Here is a 17885-nt window from a genome sequence, read left to right as displayed (position 1 = left end):
ACTTACAGTTCATTATGACACATAATAAAAAAAAATTATATATTTGGTCTAATCAGCTAAACCAAGCAAGAGTCCAACCAACAGCTACTAAAATGAGCATCAAAAAAATGTCAGTACAATAAATTCACATTCTCTTATTGTGAGTTGCTGATGCATGAAAAATTCGGCAGGAAGCACGTAGTTTTAGATGATCAATAACAGATTGTATTCAGTGATGGAAACTAGTTACATGGGAAATGAAGAAACATATCAGTTAAGCTGAATATGGGTAATGGCTAATAGTGCTCATTATATGATATGCAATAAATATTTCTTTCTACATAAGAGGACTCAAATTACTAGACCTATGACAGTGGCGTGTGATGATAAACTGGTAAATATACATTCCTACTCGGTCAATACACCAGAAAAGAACTCTACTTATGAGTCTAAGATGCCTTCTCTGGGCATCAGTAAAATCTCTTTTCTTGAAGTACTATCTATACACAGAGATGGAGCTCCCCTAAATCAAAAGGCCCCGATCAATTTCTTTGCTCGGCAGCTTTGGATGCTGCTCTCTTTTTCTTGTGTTATAATTAGCAATCAAAATAACATCACAATACCATTCTATCATTTGTTAGTAGCTTGTACACCCGTTACATGACAAGAATCAAAAACCCTAGTATCTGTGCAACCAAAAAAAAAAAAGAGAGAAAAAGAGAAAAGGAAACAAAAAAAAGAGGAATTAGATATTAGAATTTTAAACAATATATAACAGGGACTGAGAAGGCGGTGCAGTGGATCAATGAACAAGAAGAGTGTTAACAGAATTATCAACAAAACTTGACACAAAGGCCTTGACAAATCTCCCCACTGCCAAAACTGGTCCTGACAGGAAGTTATTGTGCTCTATACCATATCTTACCGAATGTGTCAAAATATAACGTAATAGCAGCACAGAAGCTATATAATATGCTCTGAGTACAGTATTAAAAAATTACCTCAGAAGCGTCTTGAATTTTTTTGTGGAGGATATCCCGTCATTCCTGCTGGGTCCTTTCTCCTAATCTAATCACCAGAGAATATAACATTCATAAGAACAACAAAAAGTCATATCAAGGTACATCTTCAGCAAAACAAAAGAAAACCTGCTGCTGCTGATGAGCCTGGGCAGCAACACCTCGCTGCATAGGCATGGCACCAGGATTCATCCCACCACCCATTCCAGCCTGAGAAGTAAGATTATAAGCAGCCATTCCTTGAGGTTGGAGCCGTGGCATGCCCATAGGCATAGGGCGGGGAACAGATCTTGTTGTCATCACATGAGGACCGGGCATGCCCCCAGATACTGCATTTCCTGATGATGCCTGCTTAATTATGAGAGAATATGTATGAGGATAACTTTTAGACAAACAGTTAAGTCCAAAAGTAACTGGGGATAAGTTACTGCTATAGATGCAACAGTTCTACTGCACTGATATTCCATAAATGCTTTGAGAAAAAGTTGAAGCACTAAAAGCCAATTCATCACACCTCAAAGTCAACATGGTTCAGAGTTGGTTCCAGCAACAAATTCAAGAACCACAGATGTCTTTGAAATGCTTTGCACTTGAAGAAACATTTCAAAGAAAACAAAGAACAAATTTGACAGACATCTTTTTCAACATCCATCTACATCCAGAAGAGCAGATCAATTCATTCTAAAACCCAATGCCATGCAAAAAGCAACCGGAACCCAAACATCAATGCCCATATAAGCATCACAATTCCAACTTTCAAGTGCTTATTAATGGAGAATGTGCAAAATTTAACAGCATGGAATCGTGATATATTATGCTTTAATGACTATTCTCAATTTTGCCCAGTAAAGGTTCCCCTACAGTAGGATGTAATATCCAAAGAGCTTTTTCTGAGTAATGCATCTTTCTAAACCTTGATTTATGAAGACAGTATATCCATTCAAAAATATTGCATCATGGTGAGGTAAGGCTCTTGAAGATTCCAATGAGACCAGAAATTAAAAGGAATACTCTGAATTAGGCTATTTGCGGGGAAAGTAAGGCATCTTTATCCTTTTACACCCTCGCAGATGTCATATGACTTAATGTATCCATGGGAATTCTAACCCTTTCCCTTCTAAAAGTCCTTTGCCTAGTACTTACAGACAACTTAGCATATAACATGTATATATCAGGCACAAAATGAATTTTTCAAAGATCGAGGAGAATCAGGCCATCTAAAACATTTTCAAAACCAAAAATCCTAATCTGACAAGTAATTTCACTGAGTCATACAATTTTCACAAATCACGTTCACTATTTTACTCCTTTAAAAATATTAGATCCTACTTTGATAAGACACCATAGTTCTAATTCTAGTTTTCTGGAGCACACATTAATTCGTGGGAAACTTCTGTCCACTCTTCCATAAGAACAAAACTTGTGGCTTGCAATTATGTGATACTTCAAATTAAACCATTCTGAAATAATCATTCAAAAGATCAAACTTGAGCTTGAAACGGCGCAATAGGGACCCTATATATTAAAGTAGGAGCTTCCCACATCTTTGAAACATTAACCAGCTTGCCAGACCCGCTATTATAATGGCAAGGTGGCCCAAGTCTTAGCCAAAATCACACAGAGCAAATCTATGCTTGGAATTGGATTTCACCGTCCTTAATATTTTAAGAGTTATGTTTTAAATGTCTGTGATAGAGTAGGACAATTGTTCTTCAACAAATTTAAGACGGCTTTATTATCCTTGATACTTCATAACAGGACTTGTCTACACTGTTAGGCTAGCTACCACTGAGAGCCAAAGAATTTGGGAAGAAAATCAATCTACCCAAACTCATATAACCAATAAGTGACCAACTTGTATTTATAATAATAGTATGTGACTGTAATGTTAGGAGAATACCCCTCACTTCACACTTTCCATGTCTAGTCAATCTCGAATGAATGCCACTCCCTTGCTATGGGATATGATGTAAATGTTTTGTTTTACCAATATTTTTCTTGAACAGTTTGACAGGGTTGCCACCTATGGTGGTTTGGGTGAAACAAACTAAAACCATACCAAGATTTGGTAGAAAATGCACAAACGTTAGAGGAAAACAATGAAATAGGAAAAAGACCACCAAAAAGAAATTAATCCAGTAAAATATATAATTAGCATTGTACCAATTCCTGATCAAAGGGCATGTTTCAGGAGACATGAATCTATCTCTATATGGGGCTGGTTTCACAATGGAAGATTTCCAAACCAGCTTCAAATATAAAGAATTTCCACAAAGTCTTTTCTTCTATTTCCTTCTTTACTCTCTTCAATCTTCATAGAGCTGGTCATTGTCTTGAATTGAGAAAAAAGAAACTGCTAGGGTAACATGTTACTCAGAGTGATAAGATTTCGTTTCCCTTACCAAGAACTTGAGTTCTAAAAAGTGTGGAATGCCATTCAGATTAATCTGAAAGTAAAGTGAAAATGCAATATTTTTACTTTTCAATTGTTGAATCCATAATAAAAGAACAGGTTTATGACATGATTTTTTTTAATAGAAGATGAGAACTTACAATGTCGATATTATACAGCACAGATTTATGAATCTTTTAACCCTAAATATTGATATTTGCAATCTATATTTACATAAAGAGAAAAACATAATTTTTGCGAAAATAAATGCATCATATAATGACTAGTGTCAAAGCCAAGGGATAGTACATCTATGCTTGTATTCAAAAATATGGATACATACATATGCACAGACTTTCAGTTCTATATTTTTTCTAAATTAATCCTCCAATAACATAGAGGTACATAGATTCTAATCTCATATAGTATAGATGGAAAAAAAATGTTTAGCAAATATTGCATACATAATTAAGTGTAATGCACAAGTAAAGGAATGTGAAGATGTATATCATTTGCATGTTTAAACAGTAACACATATTCCAAATATATTTGCAAAAAATATCATTTCTAAAGCATATGATTAGCAAAGGCACTAGATATCGAAATTTTGTAACAAGAGGTAAATGGCATATGTTCTTTGTTTCTCATTTTACATATGCAAACTGGAAAAAACATTTTAAGACCTTAGTTGGACAAGGTTACAAGTCCTGAAGTTTAGAAAATCTTGTTCAACAGCTTCCCTAAAGGTGTTTAGGTGTTTTTTTCAATTTTAGGCAGGCTTAAATCAAGGAAGAGGAGGAGAACATTCTGAATGTAGTAGAGGCAAAATAACTAGATATTAAGCGAGACTTGATATCATCTAAACAGGGTCTAATTCAACATCTAGTTCAAGTCTCAGAATTTTGTTCTGAACATTGTAAGCCTATTAACAAGTAGAACAAAATATTAAGTCGCATCTCCAGTTCTCATGCAATAGACAACAGACTGTGCAAGGGAGTGGACCATAAATCTCATGCAAAATGAAAATAAACACATAATTAGATGCTACAGGGGACAACAATCTCAAACACCAAAACCCAGATAATTCAAAATGTATGTTGGAAGGTATTATTACTCCTTGTAGAAAAGAGAATATCATATTGTTCCTTCTTGTTAATTTAATCACTCAGTGGCAATATGCACATACAATAAAAGCTTTGATAGAATTAAGGGACTTAAAGTAATGAACTTGAAAAGCATACCGGTTGAGAAGGTTGAAGACTAATTGTTCCTTCAAAATCAGTAGTTGTGTCTACTGGCCGATTAGGATAGTTTACAACTTTTTCTCCAGGCTGTGGTGGCACAAGCGCACTGGCAGTAGTCAACTGGTTAATATAAAACAAGTATAGGACAGACCTTTCACCCTTCTATTATTTTCCTTCCCTCCACAAAAACACCCTCACCCCCAACCTTCCCCCTCCCCCTCCCCCCCCAAACAACCCAAAGGGACACCCTGAAAGTTCTGACTAATCTGAAGCAAAGTACTGAGAATAACAATTATTCATAATAAATTAATAAATTCTGCAGAATTGGATTTGCAAAATTCGATTAGAAGTACAGAAGAAAAAAGGTTTAGAGCACAGTACATACTTGCGACCTGGCAAAGGTTCCATCCGGAAATACCTACAGAAAAGAAAAGAAGTTTAGAAGCCACTTAAAGGACATCTGATTCTTAAAATCAAAACAAAGAGTACAAACGTTAGACTACTTGGTCTCAAACATTAGCATTAAACCACTTGCTGTCCAACATCAGAATGTGAACAGTAGGTTCCATCCCCTTATACCAATTACTCACTGTCAATCTCTGCACATTATTCCAAGCTCCAGCTTAAAATGCATTGAGCAGATGCAGAGAAACTTCCTATGGATGGTAAGAAGGGGAAAAACAAATATTAGGGTAAACCAGAGTGCTGTAACTTATCCCATCAGGCAAAGTGGTTTGAGAATTAAGGTTTCTTATGAAGCTCTGTTGCAGAAGTGGCTCTGGAGAGTTGCTATAAGGATGATGGCTTTGGTAGAAGCAAGAGATGGAAGGTAAACATTCAGTGCAATGGAACTAACATGGGATAACTAAATGATAGCACCCCATATGGTTGTGCCTGGTGAACTAATATAAACATATAGGAGAACCTCTAATCATGAACATGTGGAATAACTTTTCGACTGAATGTTGCTATGGGATAGCACAAGTTTAGGATTTTCCCTCTGTAGTTGCCGTGGCTACCAATAGGCATTTTCTGTTCCTCAAATAGGTCTTAAGTTACTGCAGAATCCTTTTCCAAGGAAAGATGAGGTTCAACCAATGAAGAGCCTTCTCATCAGGATTTATTAAGTCAATCTTGGTGGCACAGGGAAGGACACAGGAAACAATATGGAACTCAAATGCATCAAAAAAGGAGGTCTTGTCTTTTTTTACTACTGCCTGGAACTACATTCCCACAGCTGAGAATCTCAGAAGGGGAAGATTCTTAAGTTGGTGTTATCTGTGCAAGGACAGGGGAGAAGATCAGGACCATCTGCTGCTCTATTGCAAAATAGAACATGAACACACATGAATACTCGCCTATGCTTCAGTCAGTGGAAAAGGTGATGTTGTGCTGGAAAAGGATACAAGGACAAGATGTATTTAGTAGCACTTGTAGCTGTGATGTAGGTGTGAATGAAAGAAAAGAAGGGCTTTTGAAGGGTATAAGGACAATTGGACCACCACCTTTTTGTGCCCCATTCCAAGGGACTTGGACCAAGTCTGCCAGCAAGGAAGCTTCACCAGGCTACAATTTAGATGGCAAACGCGCCCAACTCTAAACTTGGGGTATTCTCAATTTGCTCACCATTAGAGGGGAGTCCATATTAGTGTCCTTTCCTCCACTTATACATATGCTAAGACTCAATGTGTAAATCCCATCTGAGGGGGAATCATGGTCGAGGCTTTTGTCAAGGCACATATTCAAGGCAAGATGGCAGGATAAAGGTGAGTGGATGAACATAACAGGAATACTACGTGGAAAATCAAGGACATAATTCCGTCTTTCATTTCTTTCTAGCCCAATCCCTTCATTTCTCTCTGTAGCAAACATAATTCCTTCCATTCTTGAGAGTTGGAAGGACTCTCTATTTTTAGGGTAAAATACAGAAAAGCCCTCTGTGGTTAAGTGAACCTACAGAAAAGCTCCCCATAGTTTTAAAACACACTCCAGTACCTTGTGGTTTGAACTAATTTGAAAAAGTGATGGAAATCATTTGAATTAATGGATTTGAGGTACACGTGCCCATTTTGCAAGTATTTGTACTGGAAACAAACAAATTTTCAGCTGATATAGATATTATACCCTTAGAGTTCAATAAAATTCCCAAAAACTCCTAAATATAACTCACCTTATTTCTATACATAAAATAAATATAAAAATACTCTCAAATGCAACGCACCTTATTTCTATGCACAAAATAAATAAATAAAAATTCTCAAATACAACTCACCTTATTTCTATACACAAAATAAATAAAAATAAATAAAATACCACCACCGTTTCTTCATCCATTACCACCCCAACCTCTTGCCACCAACACTTTCCACCTTCTGCCACCACCCTCCCCTCCATCACCACCCCTCCCAATCCTTCTTCCTCATCTCCCTACCCCCCCCTTCCTCCTCCATCCCATCAGCTCCCCCACACTTATTTCTATTGACTTCTTAGGCTTCTTGATGTATACTTATTGCATGACACTTATATTCAACTATAAATATATACACATTTGATATGCATGCTTGGCCAATAGTTCCATCATGGGTAGAAGAGCCTCAAAACAAGAATATGATAGGAAGAAGAGTTAATCAGGCATAAACTACCAGATTAAAAAGACAACTAGACAGCTACTAGATACGATGCAACATGTCGAACCTGCTATCAAGACAAGAAACTTGGTGCCTCAGGAAATAGTCTCTTGAAAAATAACAAGCTCTTCACAGCAAGATTTTCAAGTTGTATCAAGAAACAGCAAGCTCCAAAAAATTCGTGCCAGAACACTATATCCATATGATCAGTGGGGAGCGGCCTTGATTAGTTTTCTGTTTTTTTTTAGCCCTCTTAATGACGAGCAAGTAATAACCACTTTAAAAAAAATCATCCGTTTTCCTCTGACAATCAAACACAATAACTACAGTTTTCATGGAATTACACATGATTAATGAAGAAACAAGTCAAATATCCAACACAAACCATAACTAGTTCCTTCATGTGATCTGAATTCTAAGCCAATGATTACTTCTTCTTTCACTTGGCATACTTCCATTTGTGGCCAAAAGGATAAAATATTTGACAGAATAAAGCAGCTAAAATTGTTTTTGAAAGAGTAATGTGCTGATATATTTTCTGGTGTGCGCTTGAGGACAGGAAAACCTATTCATCTCCTAAGGACTGGAAAATCAAATAAGAAAGAAGAAAAAGAAGAAAGCTGCTTTGACAGTGCAACAGGATCCAACCAGGTCTCTGACACCAGCCTAAACCAATGCAAAACACAAAAAACCAGAAATTGGAATGGTGGTCCTTAGAGTCATTAGGAAAACATTCCAAGACGCTTACAACCAGAATATAGGTACAGCATCTCCTAAGCACTTTCACTTCCATGGACTAGGGAAAACCATAAAATGCTCTCTCTTTTAGGCCCTCATATAGTAAGCCAATATTTTGTAAAGGTAAGGTGTAAAAGGAACCTTGGGAAACTCTTTCCAGACACTGTTCTTAACATAACAGATGGCATTAGATTGGTAATGGATAGGGTGCTTGCAAAAATTAGTGCATATAGCAAGGGATAAAGAGCAAGTAGTTATGCAACTCATCTTAACAAACAGCCACAGTTCCTTCCAGATTCCACAAGAACCATGAACCACAAGATGAGGACTGAAAAGGAAGTCTTTTGTTGGTTGAAGTAATTATATTAAAACAATAGTAGACAAGGAACCATCAATTCCCCTGCCTCCAAACCAGACGGCAAAGAGCGAAGAAAAGATTAACTGAGCCAATCTTTTCTCCACGTTTAAGATAGCATACTATAACAATATCTTTTCCCCACAAAAATTATCACAGCCTAACTGTTTAACTTCTGAGGTTATCATAAACTGAGCATAAAAAATGTTGCAGCTAGAAACCAGACAAATGTCCATCAATTCAGGGGACAAACCATTGTCATACGCACATGAGAGATACATACATCGACACATGCATGCGTACGTACATACATATATGTAAATATATAGAGAGAGTTCATACTCATGCTCAAGAGCCTGAGCTGCTGTAATCCGTTTTCGTGGATCATATCTGCAAGTAAAATCATATTGAGATAAGTAATAACCTTTAAAATAAGATGAAAACAAACCCAAAGAAAAGGGGGAAAAAAAACACTGCACGAACTATCAAAAGTGGAAGCTATCAACCACAGACAAGGAACTAAATTCGACACACACTATCTGTACATGGATTGTGCAGCACATGGTCTATTGGCAAAATACAGAGTAGCAAACACCCAGACTAACCATTAAGAGTTATGATCTGTAAAAAACCATAGAGAAAGTGATTCAGCTTAGGTGATTTTATGTTGGTCACCATAGTACCCCAGCACAAGTAAATTGCTTTCTAATTTAGTGAGCAAAGTTGAAGAGGAATGTGACTTCTTGGACAAGGAGCAAGAACACTTTCTTAAGCCATCAAAATTCATTAATGAAAAAAGTTTGCAACCTCACAAAATTTTAGAAATATATTAGTATATACAAGAGAGTCATTCTTCACTGATAGCACTTTTAAACATTTAACAGCATGAACCAAGCCAAGAAGTAGTCACATACTCGAGCATCTTTGAGAGGAGATCATAGGCAGGATTTTTTGGAGAGAGATGAACAACACTGTAGAGCCCAGCATTTTCACTGCAACAGTGCAAAATGCAAAAGAAATGTTGCTTAGAAACAGGAACAGACTTCCATGAGAGGAACTAAAGAATTTGTACTTTTTGTTAAAACCAAAAAGACTAAATAAATGAGAAGTAATCTTACTATTTACGCCCTTGAATTTGTTGCACATCCGCCTGCCAATGTGGGAGATTGACAAGGGTTGGCCACTTCTCTTGCGTGGGATGACCTACAGCCATGATGAAATTTTCAGGCAGTTGCTCCAAATTCACTACACAGAGGAGGAGTTGAAAGGACTTTACCTAGGACCTTAAATATCTTGTCAAGTTGGTCAAGCTGCATAATGAACAGTTTTTTATTAGAATACACCCACAGAGTAAGGATTGAATGTTATTTAAAAGGGTTACAGTCCTTGAAAGGGTGTTGAAATCATGTGAAAAGATTCATACTTGAAATGGGTTTGGTGTCCCTTTCACTTCTTGTCCTTGGAATAGAGGTTTAAGAGTCAGAAGCTCAGCAAATATGCAGCCAACAGCCCACATGTCTATTCACAATAAACACTTCGTTTTAATTTGAAGATAACAACTTGTACAGTACATGGAGTGTTAGGACTTAATCAAGGCTTGCAATGAGAACAATGTCTAATCCAGTGCCATACCAACAGCACTAGTGTAGTGTTTCGCCCCAAGCAGTAATTCAGGTGCACGATACCAGATAGTTACCACAACCTGTCATTGATCATTGAGCAGATCAATTGGAAGACAAAATGAAGAGCTATATAAAGCAATATCATGTCACTAGCAGAAAAAAGAGAACATACTGTTGAAAACATAGAACTAGTTTAAAGTCCTAGCCAAGAGCAAAAGAGGCATAAGAACTCTTTGCAGAATCAATAGAATAGAATTTACAAAGACTCCAGGTTATTCTGAATAAGCAACAGAATTCTAGTTCCAATATCAACCAAAATTTACCCATAACTCAATTGGCTTATCATATAACTATTATTAAAAAGGACATTCCACCATGTGCAGGTTGTCCAGTGATATAATCATGTGCTCAAGAAATGTCTGCACATAAAGTCAGTCTGGCTCCAATAAATTAAGGCAGAACCAGCATGTTGGACTTCAATAGCAGCAAAGTTTCAAGGAAGTTCATTTAATAGACTCAAACTCAAATTTGTAGTCTCTCTAGACCAAAACTATCTTTTTTACATATGAAATTCTCAATCTTATTTAATCATTCAAGGATGAGGAGTTCTGCCTAAAAGAAATAGTGGATAGACACAAATAAGAATCTGCGGACGTTACTAAAGAGGTATAGGTACAGCTTCCAGAAAAAGGTGTAGCTTTCAACCAACCAAAACACAGTGCGCAATGGAATTGGAAGGAGCTAAAAAACTACCAAACATTCGGTCAAAATTTGAGATTACCTAGAAGAATAAATTTAATCACATCCCAACAAGTACCTAGAAGATTAAACTTAATCACATCTGAACAAGAAATAATCTCACAAGACTGTAGGAACTAACTAATTTACATTTCAAGAGAACTAAGATACCACCTAAGTTCAATAATTCTCAAAATACCCCTGAATCTCAACAAACCAATAGAACCTTCCGACTTATATAACATGAACCCGTTATCTACCTAATACAGAACCTTGCTGTGACATCAAAATGCTTTTGTGTTTTTGTACACTAGTAAAGGAGACTAAAGAAAAGAAAATCAAACAACAGGTACAATCTTTCTGAGAATTCAACAAATGGTCACAATCAATGATCAAGAGAGGCAAATGCTACCCGAAATGAACACATTGCTTGAGTATGAAATCAGATGATCCACTCAAAAAGAGACACAGAACCACTAATATATTCTATCTCCAAACTTGATGGGCCTAAATTAATATTCCCTCCATTCAACTGTTGAAGTCTCGACTCCAGCTTCCCATATCTAATGTACCAAAGTAAGCATTGGTCTTCGGAACTTGGTATAGAACAATTAACTTCTTGACCACTTTGCCATCTATTTTACATACCAATACACTAGTAGTAATGAAAGGTTTTGGAAACATGATTGGTAGATTATCTAAATCAACAAACATTAAGTGGAAAAGCATGAATAGTCAATAAAGTCATATACTTTCAGCACTGAACTATTTAAGGTTTCAAAGCATTTACTTAACTATCCGAAATGGCATACCTCAACTACTTAATCAGGTTTAGCTATTATGTCCTTCGATTTCAGCTAAGTTCAAGGACATTCGCATCCATTCAGAAATGTACTTATATGAAAATAAGCATATCCAGTTCCCTTTCTCTTTTATTCTATCCCCATTCCCATACATGAAATCGCCTTCCCCCAGCCCCATAACCATCAACACCTTCTATCTTCCAAGGCAATCCCATCACTCAACCCCCAAGAGATATCTCCACTCAGTTACGCCACCACCTGATTCACCCTCTCACTGCAAACCCTACAACCAGCTTATCACCAACCAGCCCACCATTAACTCTCAAACACACAAGCAATCCCCCCTTCCCCCAAACATACATCTGACAAAACACTAGTGATTCCTGTCTAAAGTTAAATATAAAAAGCAATTGATCTTATCTCTCCTGAATATCAACATTAAATACATGCGAGATCCTCCTTTCTTCAGAGTTTATGGGCCCAATTTGTTAATCTCCTGCAACATTATCTGAAATAGACAAATAGTAAAAAGGGGCTGATGGACAGAGCGATACCTTATTTGTCCCTGTATCCTAATTCCAACCCTAATAAATATCTTATCTTCATCCATAGAGTCCTATTCTAATACCTTAGTTATCTTTGTATACTTATCCTACTCATTTAGTAGAACTGATTCAGCATCATATTCAAAAGACACAGAGAACTCTCAAAGTCATAATGTTTACGTGGTATACAAATACAAAAAGAGGTCCAAAATACTTGCACACATAACATATCTATAGTTCAAGTCAGTAAATTTAGCAAAAACAAGAATTCATGTCTACATGGAATATGGTTACGAAGCTACACCATAAGGAATATGAAAAGCGTAACAAGTATTTTGCATTATAAGTATCATAGAAACAATAATCTCCAAGCAGAAGGTAAACTTTAACAATTAGTTAATGGGGGAAAGGAGAGAGGAGAAGGAACAGAGAAGTGGAGGAAAATTAGAGGAAAACCTACCCCATTGTCGGATAAAGCCTTTAATGGGCTTTGGTAAATCCTTGCAAGTCCAAAATCAGCAATTTTAACAACTCCGTGTTCTTCGCCCTCACCCATTACCTAATGCACATAAGGTGAGTGAATTTACAGGTAATAAAAGACAATTGTAAGTAACAAAATCACCCAGGTAAATAGAATTTATGCGCATGTATTAGAGTCTGAATGCCCAATGAATGAACCAAGACATACCAGGATATTTGATGGTTTTAGATCTCGGTGCACAATCCAATTACTGCAGAATAGTTTTACACAGTAAAAGTTCAGTAAGAATTAGCTTAGAGAAGTACCAAAACAAGATATTTAAATATGCCTAACCTGTGAAGATAATTTAGACCATTAAGCAGTTGCCACAACAATGACTTGATAGTATATTGATTAATCGATTGGTTAACCTTGTCTCTGTGATGTCTAATAATTTCCTGCCACATACATGTACAAAAGTATAAGACATTGAGCTTCTTTTCTTGACTTGAGAAAGAATATCACCTACTTCAAAACAAAGCTCTCCTGTGGTGATACGCCAAAGTCGTTCTTTTTTGGTATAATGTTATTGCTCAACAAAAAGAAAAAGACATTTTAATGAAGACCTCAAAGAGCTCTTGCTCTTCTGCACTCTGTTTTCAAGAACAAATAAATTGTATAAAAGAACTTCATGCTTTGCCAGTTCCACAGGAAAATTGGATTTAGCAATACGAACTATGGAATGTGGCAATGACAACGCTAAACTGAATAACCTATGCAACAAAAGGAAAAAATGTACGAGCTTATAAATGATACTGATACAGATTGGCATGCCATCAACTAATATGATACATGAAACAGAGCCCATGACGAATCTGCAAAACAATCCTCAATTTTGTGAGAGCTAAGTTGGTTGGCTAGATCAATAGGTCATACAAAAGGAAAGGTTACATTGTTATTTAGACAAAACACAACGTCTTATTGTAGAATGGCAGAACAGTCCTAGGACATGTGCCAATTTCATTCAACTCGCCTTATTCTAGTTATTTGAGACAACTTAAATGGTACATGCCACCAATAAACATATCATAACGTCAAGATCCTTGTCATAACATAAAAACCACATAAACAGCCATCTTTTGTTTCATTCACAAGTGATGCATCAACAATTAATTATGATATTCAATACAGATTAATTTGTTCTGAGAGAGAAACAAATTGAGAAAATTTTGTTGTACCCATGAAAGGAAGTGTATACTCACATAAAGATCATGCTCAGCATAATCAAAAGCCAAATACAGTGACATATCTGCATGATTGATGTGCACATTCACAAGCTTTACCACATTCTCGTGGTTTATCTCCCGAAGCAACTGCAGCATTGTTCATATCATTTACATCATTAGGAAAGACCAGAATCCTTAATTATATAATAATAGTTATCATATCTACAATATTGCACTTTTTTTCTTTTTTACCAGAAACCTTACTGCTCTGTCAAAATGCATTTTAAAAAGACAAACAGATTACTTAAATCATTGAGGTGTGGTAGTTTGATACCTGTAATTTTTCCCACACAAGTACCTACTGACAAACAAGCCAATGAATGGGATACACAATTTAATCATAACGTGTCACATCCTGCTTTCTCAATTGTGTTGCATGACCTCATAACGTAAATGATGGTGTAAAATTTAATTACATATAACAAAACAATGCTCCAGAATAGCCTGATACTTTGGCTTCGATCACCGATAGAAACTTGGAAACAAAGTCTAAGTTAATATTTTATCCCCAAAAATTACTCAGCTGAACAAAATGAATATCCAAATGAATAAAATTCCTAAAAGAAGGAAAAATTTAGCCATGTCCATTCATTCTCCACCTATAAAATGAGTAGAAATTCCCATAATATATGAAATGATTCCATTCCACACTATAATTTTTCAAAGCACTATATTCAGACTGTTAATTAACTCAAAATGAGAAATTGTACTACACTTGTTCTACATAGCCTACATTTCCCCAATGATTATTGATATGCAATATGATATAATTAGCTATTACACAAAGAATTTTTTAAAAGCACTATATTCACTGTTAATTAACTCAAAATGAGAAATTGTACTACACTTGTTCTACATAGCCTACATTGCCCCAATGATTATTGATATGCCATATGATATAATTAGCTATTACACAAAGAATTTTTATTTGATTCTTTTAAAGATCATTATCTATGTCATATTCCATATGATCCTTACATGGCATAAACAAGACATAGAGTCCATTTGGATGCATGGAATTCAACTCAAGAAAGGATTTCAAATCAATGAATTTGCAATTCTAATTAATTGAGATACATTGTTTGGTCAAAAATTTTCAGAACAAGGAGATTTTGCGTCAACAAACATACTTGAGGTCAAAATATAAAAATTAAAAAGTTTTGAGGGTAAAGGTTCAATTTCCCAACTTTTATTTATTTTTTCCCCATTAAGAACTAGGAAGCTATACTGGTAATGTCCCTGCTTCCGTCTCTCACGTGTTTCTAGCAGGTACACCAACATGAAGCCTAATAACATTTTTCTTTCTCACACAACACACAGCGGACATGCATCCGTATACAGTGGGACCATCAGAATAGTAGCCGTCTTCTTTTCTTTTGCATCTACTCTCTTCTGTCTGGAACAATGCCCACCATCCTCCCAATTCTCACACACAAGCACAGAAAGCAGCAAGCAGCAAAAATAACAAGGGAGATAATGTGGGATTTGAAATGATACCTATTTTGAGGGAATTTGAAATCCACCAATTTTAACTTCTAAAACCCTGTCAACAATTGGTGGATTTCAAATCCAAATCCTCATTGAGTTATCCAAACACTAGGGGACTAGGGTGAGGATTTCGAATCCAAATCCACCCAAATCCCTCAATCCAAGCCAACTAATAGATACTTCTTTTAAACTAGTAACTTAATAATATCAAAATGATTATCTTCCCAAATTAACCATGTTGTGGCTTGTAGTTCGTAAGTTAGGTATTAGGATGTACCATAACAACATATTACAGTATGTAATTTTCTACTGTTTTCTACTCTATCAAGACAATATTAGTAAATAACATCTAGTTACATTGTATTAGCATAATTCTCATATAACAACTGATAAACTATTCTAAACTTTCATAACTACAAATTATACATTTTCATAGCTATACTATATGATAATCATTTACTGATAGAGTATCACAGTAAAAATAAATTGCAAACATAAATTACACTAAAATCCCCTTTCATTTTAGTGGTAGTACCACTTTTCACCTCAAACGATTCAAATAGGCACTTAAACCCTAATTTGGGTGCTCCTGGACAAAAACACCCCAACTTTTAGTATCCATCCTCCTCCTTCATTCGCTTTTCTTTGACCTTTAATTTTTTGTTTTCCATTTCCGTTTCTCTGTCTTTCCCATTCCTACTTCCTAGCTGAAAGAAACCCCCAGGAAACTGAACAATCATGCATTTCTCTACGTTTAACATACATGAACAAATAAAAAAAAATGCATAATTAAACCTAGCAGAAACCTATATGTTATTCTTCAAAGCCGTCAGAGGATTACTACTACCATGATTTCGCGGATGGCGGTAGGGGAGACGCCGTCACCGTCCTTTGACTGCTTGAATTTTTTGATAGCGATCGATTTACTGCGATTAGACTTGATTCTCGCCAAGAAAACCAATCCGTACGTCCCCTCGCCTATCTTCCCGTTCAAATCGTACTGCTGCAACCACTCCGGACGATTTCCATTGCCACTAGTGTTGTTATTACCGCTCATCGAGTTCGAATTCCCAGCTCTACTGCTGCTCTGATTGGTGTTTCCATCTCCCATTTTCAATCGGAGAAAAAATCTCCTCGAATTTTCACTGTTCGATCAGTTAGCTCCTCAGCTGTTCTTACAATCTGTGCACATGCATTTATAGACGCCTGAGAACAACAAAAATCCTCCCCAATTAGGAATTCTGCTTGTATGAAACGATAATCTATCGAGAAATTGCTAATTTAGTCCCTGAACTTATTTTCTCATGTAATTAGGTCTGGTACTTTGTTTTTTGTCTATTTAGTCCTTTGCTGATTTTTCTACCAAACCAGTTTGCTTTTTATTTTGTGGAACTTTTTTATTGTTTAGCAGTTATTTTAATATGTATAAGTAGTCATAAATGAATTTATCTGCAATTGAATATTACGAGATAATTATGTAAATATGTATTTGTATTTTTTTAAAAAAATCTAACTATTAATAGCAAGATATAAGAAGGATCCAACATATGTTATAATGTCTAAAATGCATGCCAATGTAAGGGGAGAAAAGAAAAGGCATTGAATGACAAAGTTGTCATTACACTTGGGTGGACCTTACACTTAAAAAATTTAACATGATCTAGTATTGTCAAAACAACAGGAACAAATTGTTGCAGGTTATAATCAAGAAGCCTCTATTGAAAGAATTTGACCAAGAAAGCTGAAAATGTGGAATTCCATCACCAACCCTATAAAATGCCTTAACTCATTATCACATGATTAAGGACTACATCATAATTGAATTAACAAGCAAGCAGATAAAAAGTGCACCATGTGCATGCATGTTTAGTATGATAAGAGTGTCCAAGCCAAAATGCTGACTGAAGAATTATAAGGGCAGAAAAGTCAATCCATTGGAAAGATGAGACAACTTACATGCAATGGTAGTTAAACTTTATGATGATGAATAGACAAATGGGTCTTGTAAAGAGACGAACAATAGTGCTTATTATTATTATTATTATTATTATTATTATATATGAGGAGTTTATTAAAGATAATTTTGTTGGATAATGCAAATCGAGATAGAGTTTGCCATCATTGACCTAACTTGTCAAAGGGCCAACCGTGGAACTGGAAGCCTACTTTCATTTATTCATGCTCTTCTCTCTCTTTTTTTTTCTTTTTATGTATTTTTTTTAAAGTTTTCTTGAATCTTAATTTTTCTTCCTTATCATCCTCACCACTATGTATAAAATATGTTACTATATACCTTAGTTTATGAACATGGAACATTTTCTATTGGTTGCAAAAAGAAAACACATGCATTCTAATTGAGCATTACTAGTACCTTTACCTTTTTCTAAACTCTTTCTTTATATCTCTATCTAAGTGTCCAAGTTGGATACAAGGAAGATTTACTAAAGGACAAGTTAGAAGATCATCTATTGAACCCTAATCAAGGTTGCTATTTGAGTTGTCTCATAATTGAAATTTAGAATTTGGGAGTGTAAAGATTGCTCTTACTATATAGTAAATTACATAAAATTGAGTTTTAATCTTGTGATT

At 35.7% G+C, this 17885-nt stretch overlaps 1 protein-coding gene across 1 annotated transcript; it reads right to left on the bottom strand.

The window, feature by feature from the left end:
* Nucleotides 1-148: 148 nt before the first annotated feature.
* Nucleotides 149-16483, bottom strand: LOC113778589 (cyclin-dependent kinase E-1). The gene is made up of 16 exons (XM_027324039.1): nucleotides 16144-16483; nucleotides 13785-13895; nucleotides 12877-12980; nucleotides 12751-12793; nucleotides 12523-12621; nucleotides 9987-10056; nucleotides 9778-9872; nucleotides 9631-9664; nucleotides 9473-9557; nucleotides 9269-9346; nucleotides 8697-8744; nucleotides 5020-5052; nucleotides 4632-4740; nucleotides 1128-1346; nucleotides 981-1047; nucleotides 149-665 (listed from the first exon to the last, which is right to left on the bottom strand). Exons 1-15 carry the CDS (start codon nucleotides 16405-16407, stop codon nucleotides 982-984), a joined length of 1458 nt encoding a protein of 485 aa, XP_027179840.1. The 5' UTR covers nucleotides 16408-16483; the 3' UTR covers nucleotides 149-665; nucleotide 981.
* Nucleotides 16484-17885: the final 1402 nt, after the last annotated feature.

This window comes from Coffea eugenioides, chromosome 7, assembly GCF_003713205.1.
Source record: "Coffea eugenioides isolate CCC68of chromosome 7, Ceug_1.0, whole genome shotgun sequence".
Taxonomy (NCBI): Eukaryota; Viridiplantae; Streptophyta; class Magnoliopsida; order Gentianales; family Rubiaceae; genus Coffea; species Coffea eugenioides.
This window is presented reverse-complemented; position numbering and strand designations above follow the sequence as displayed.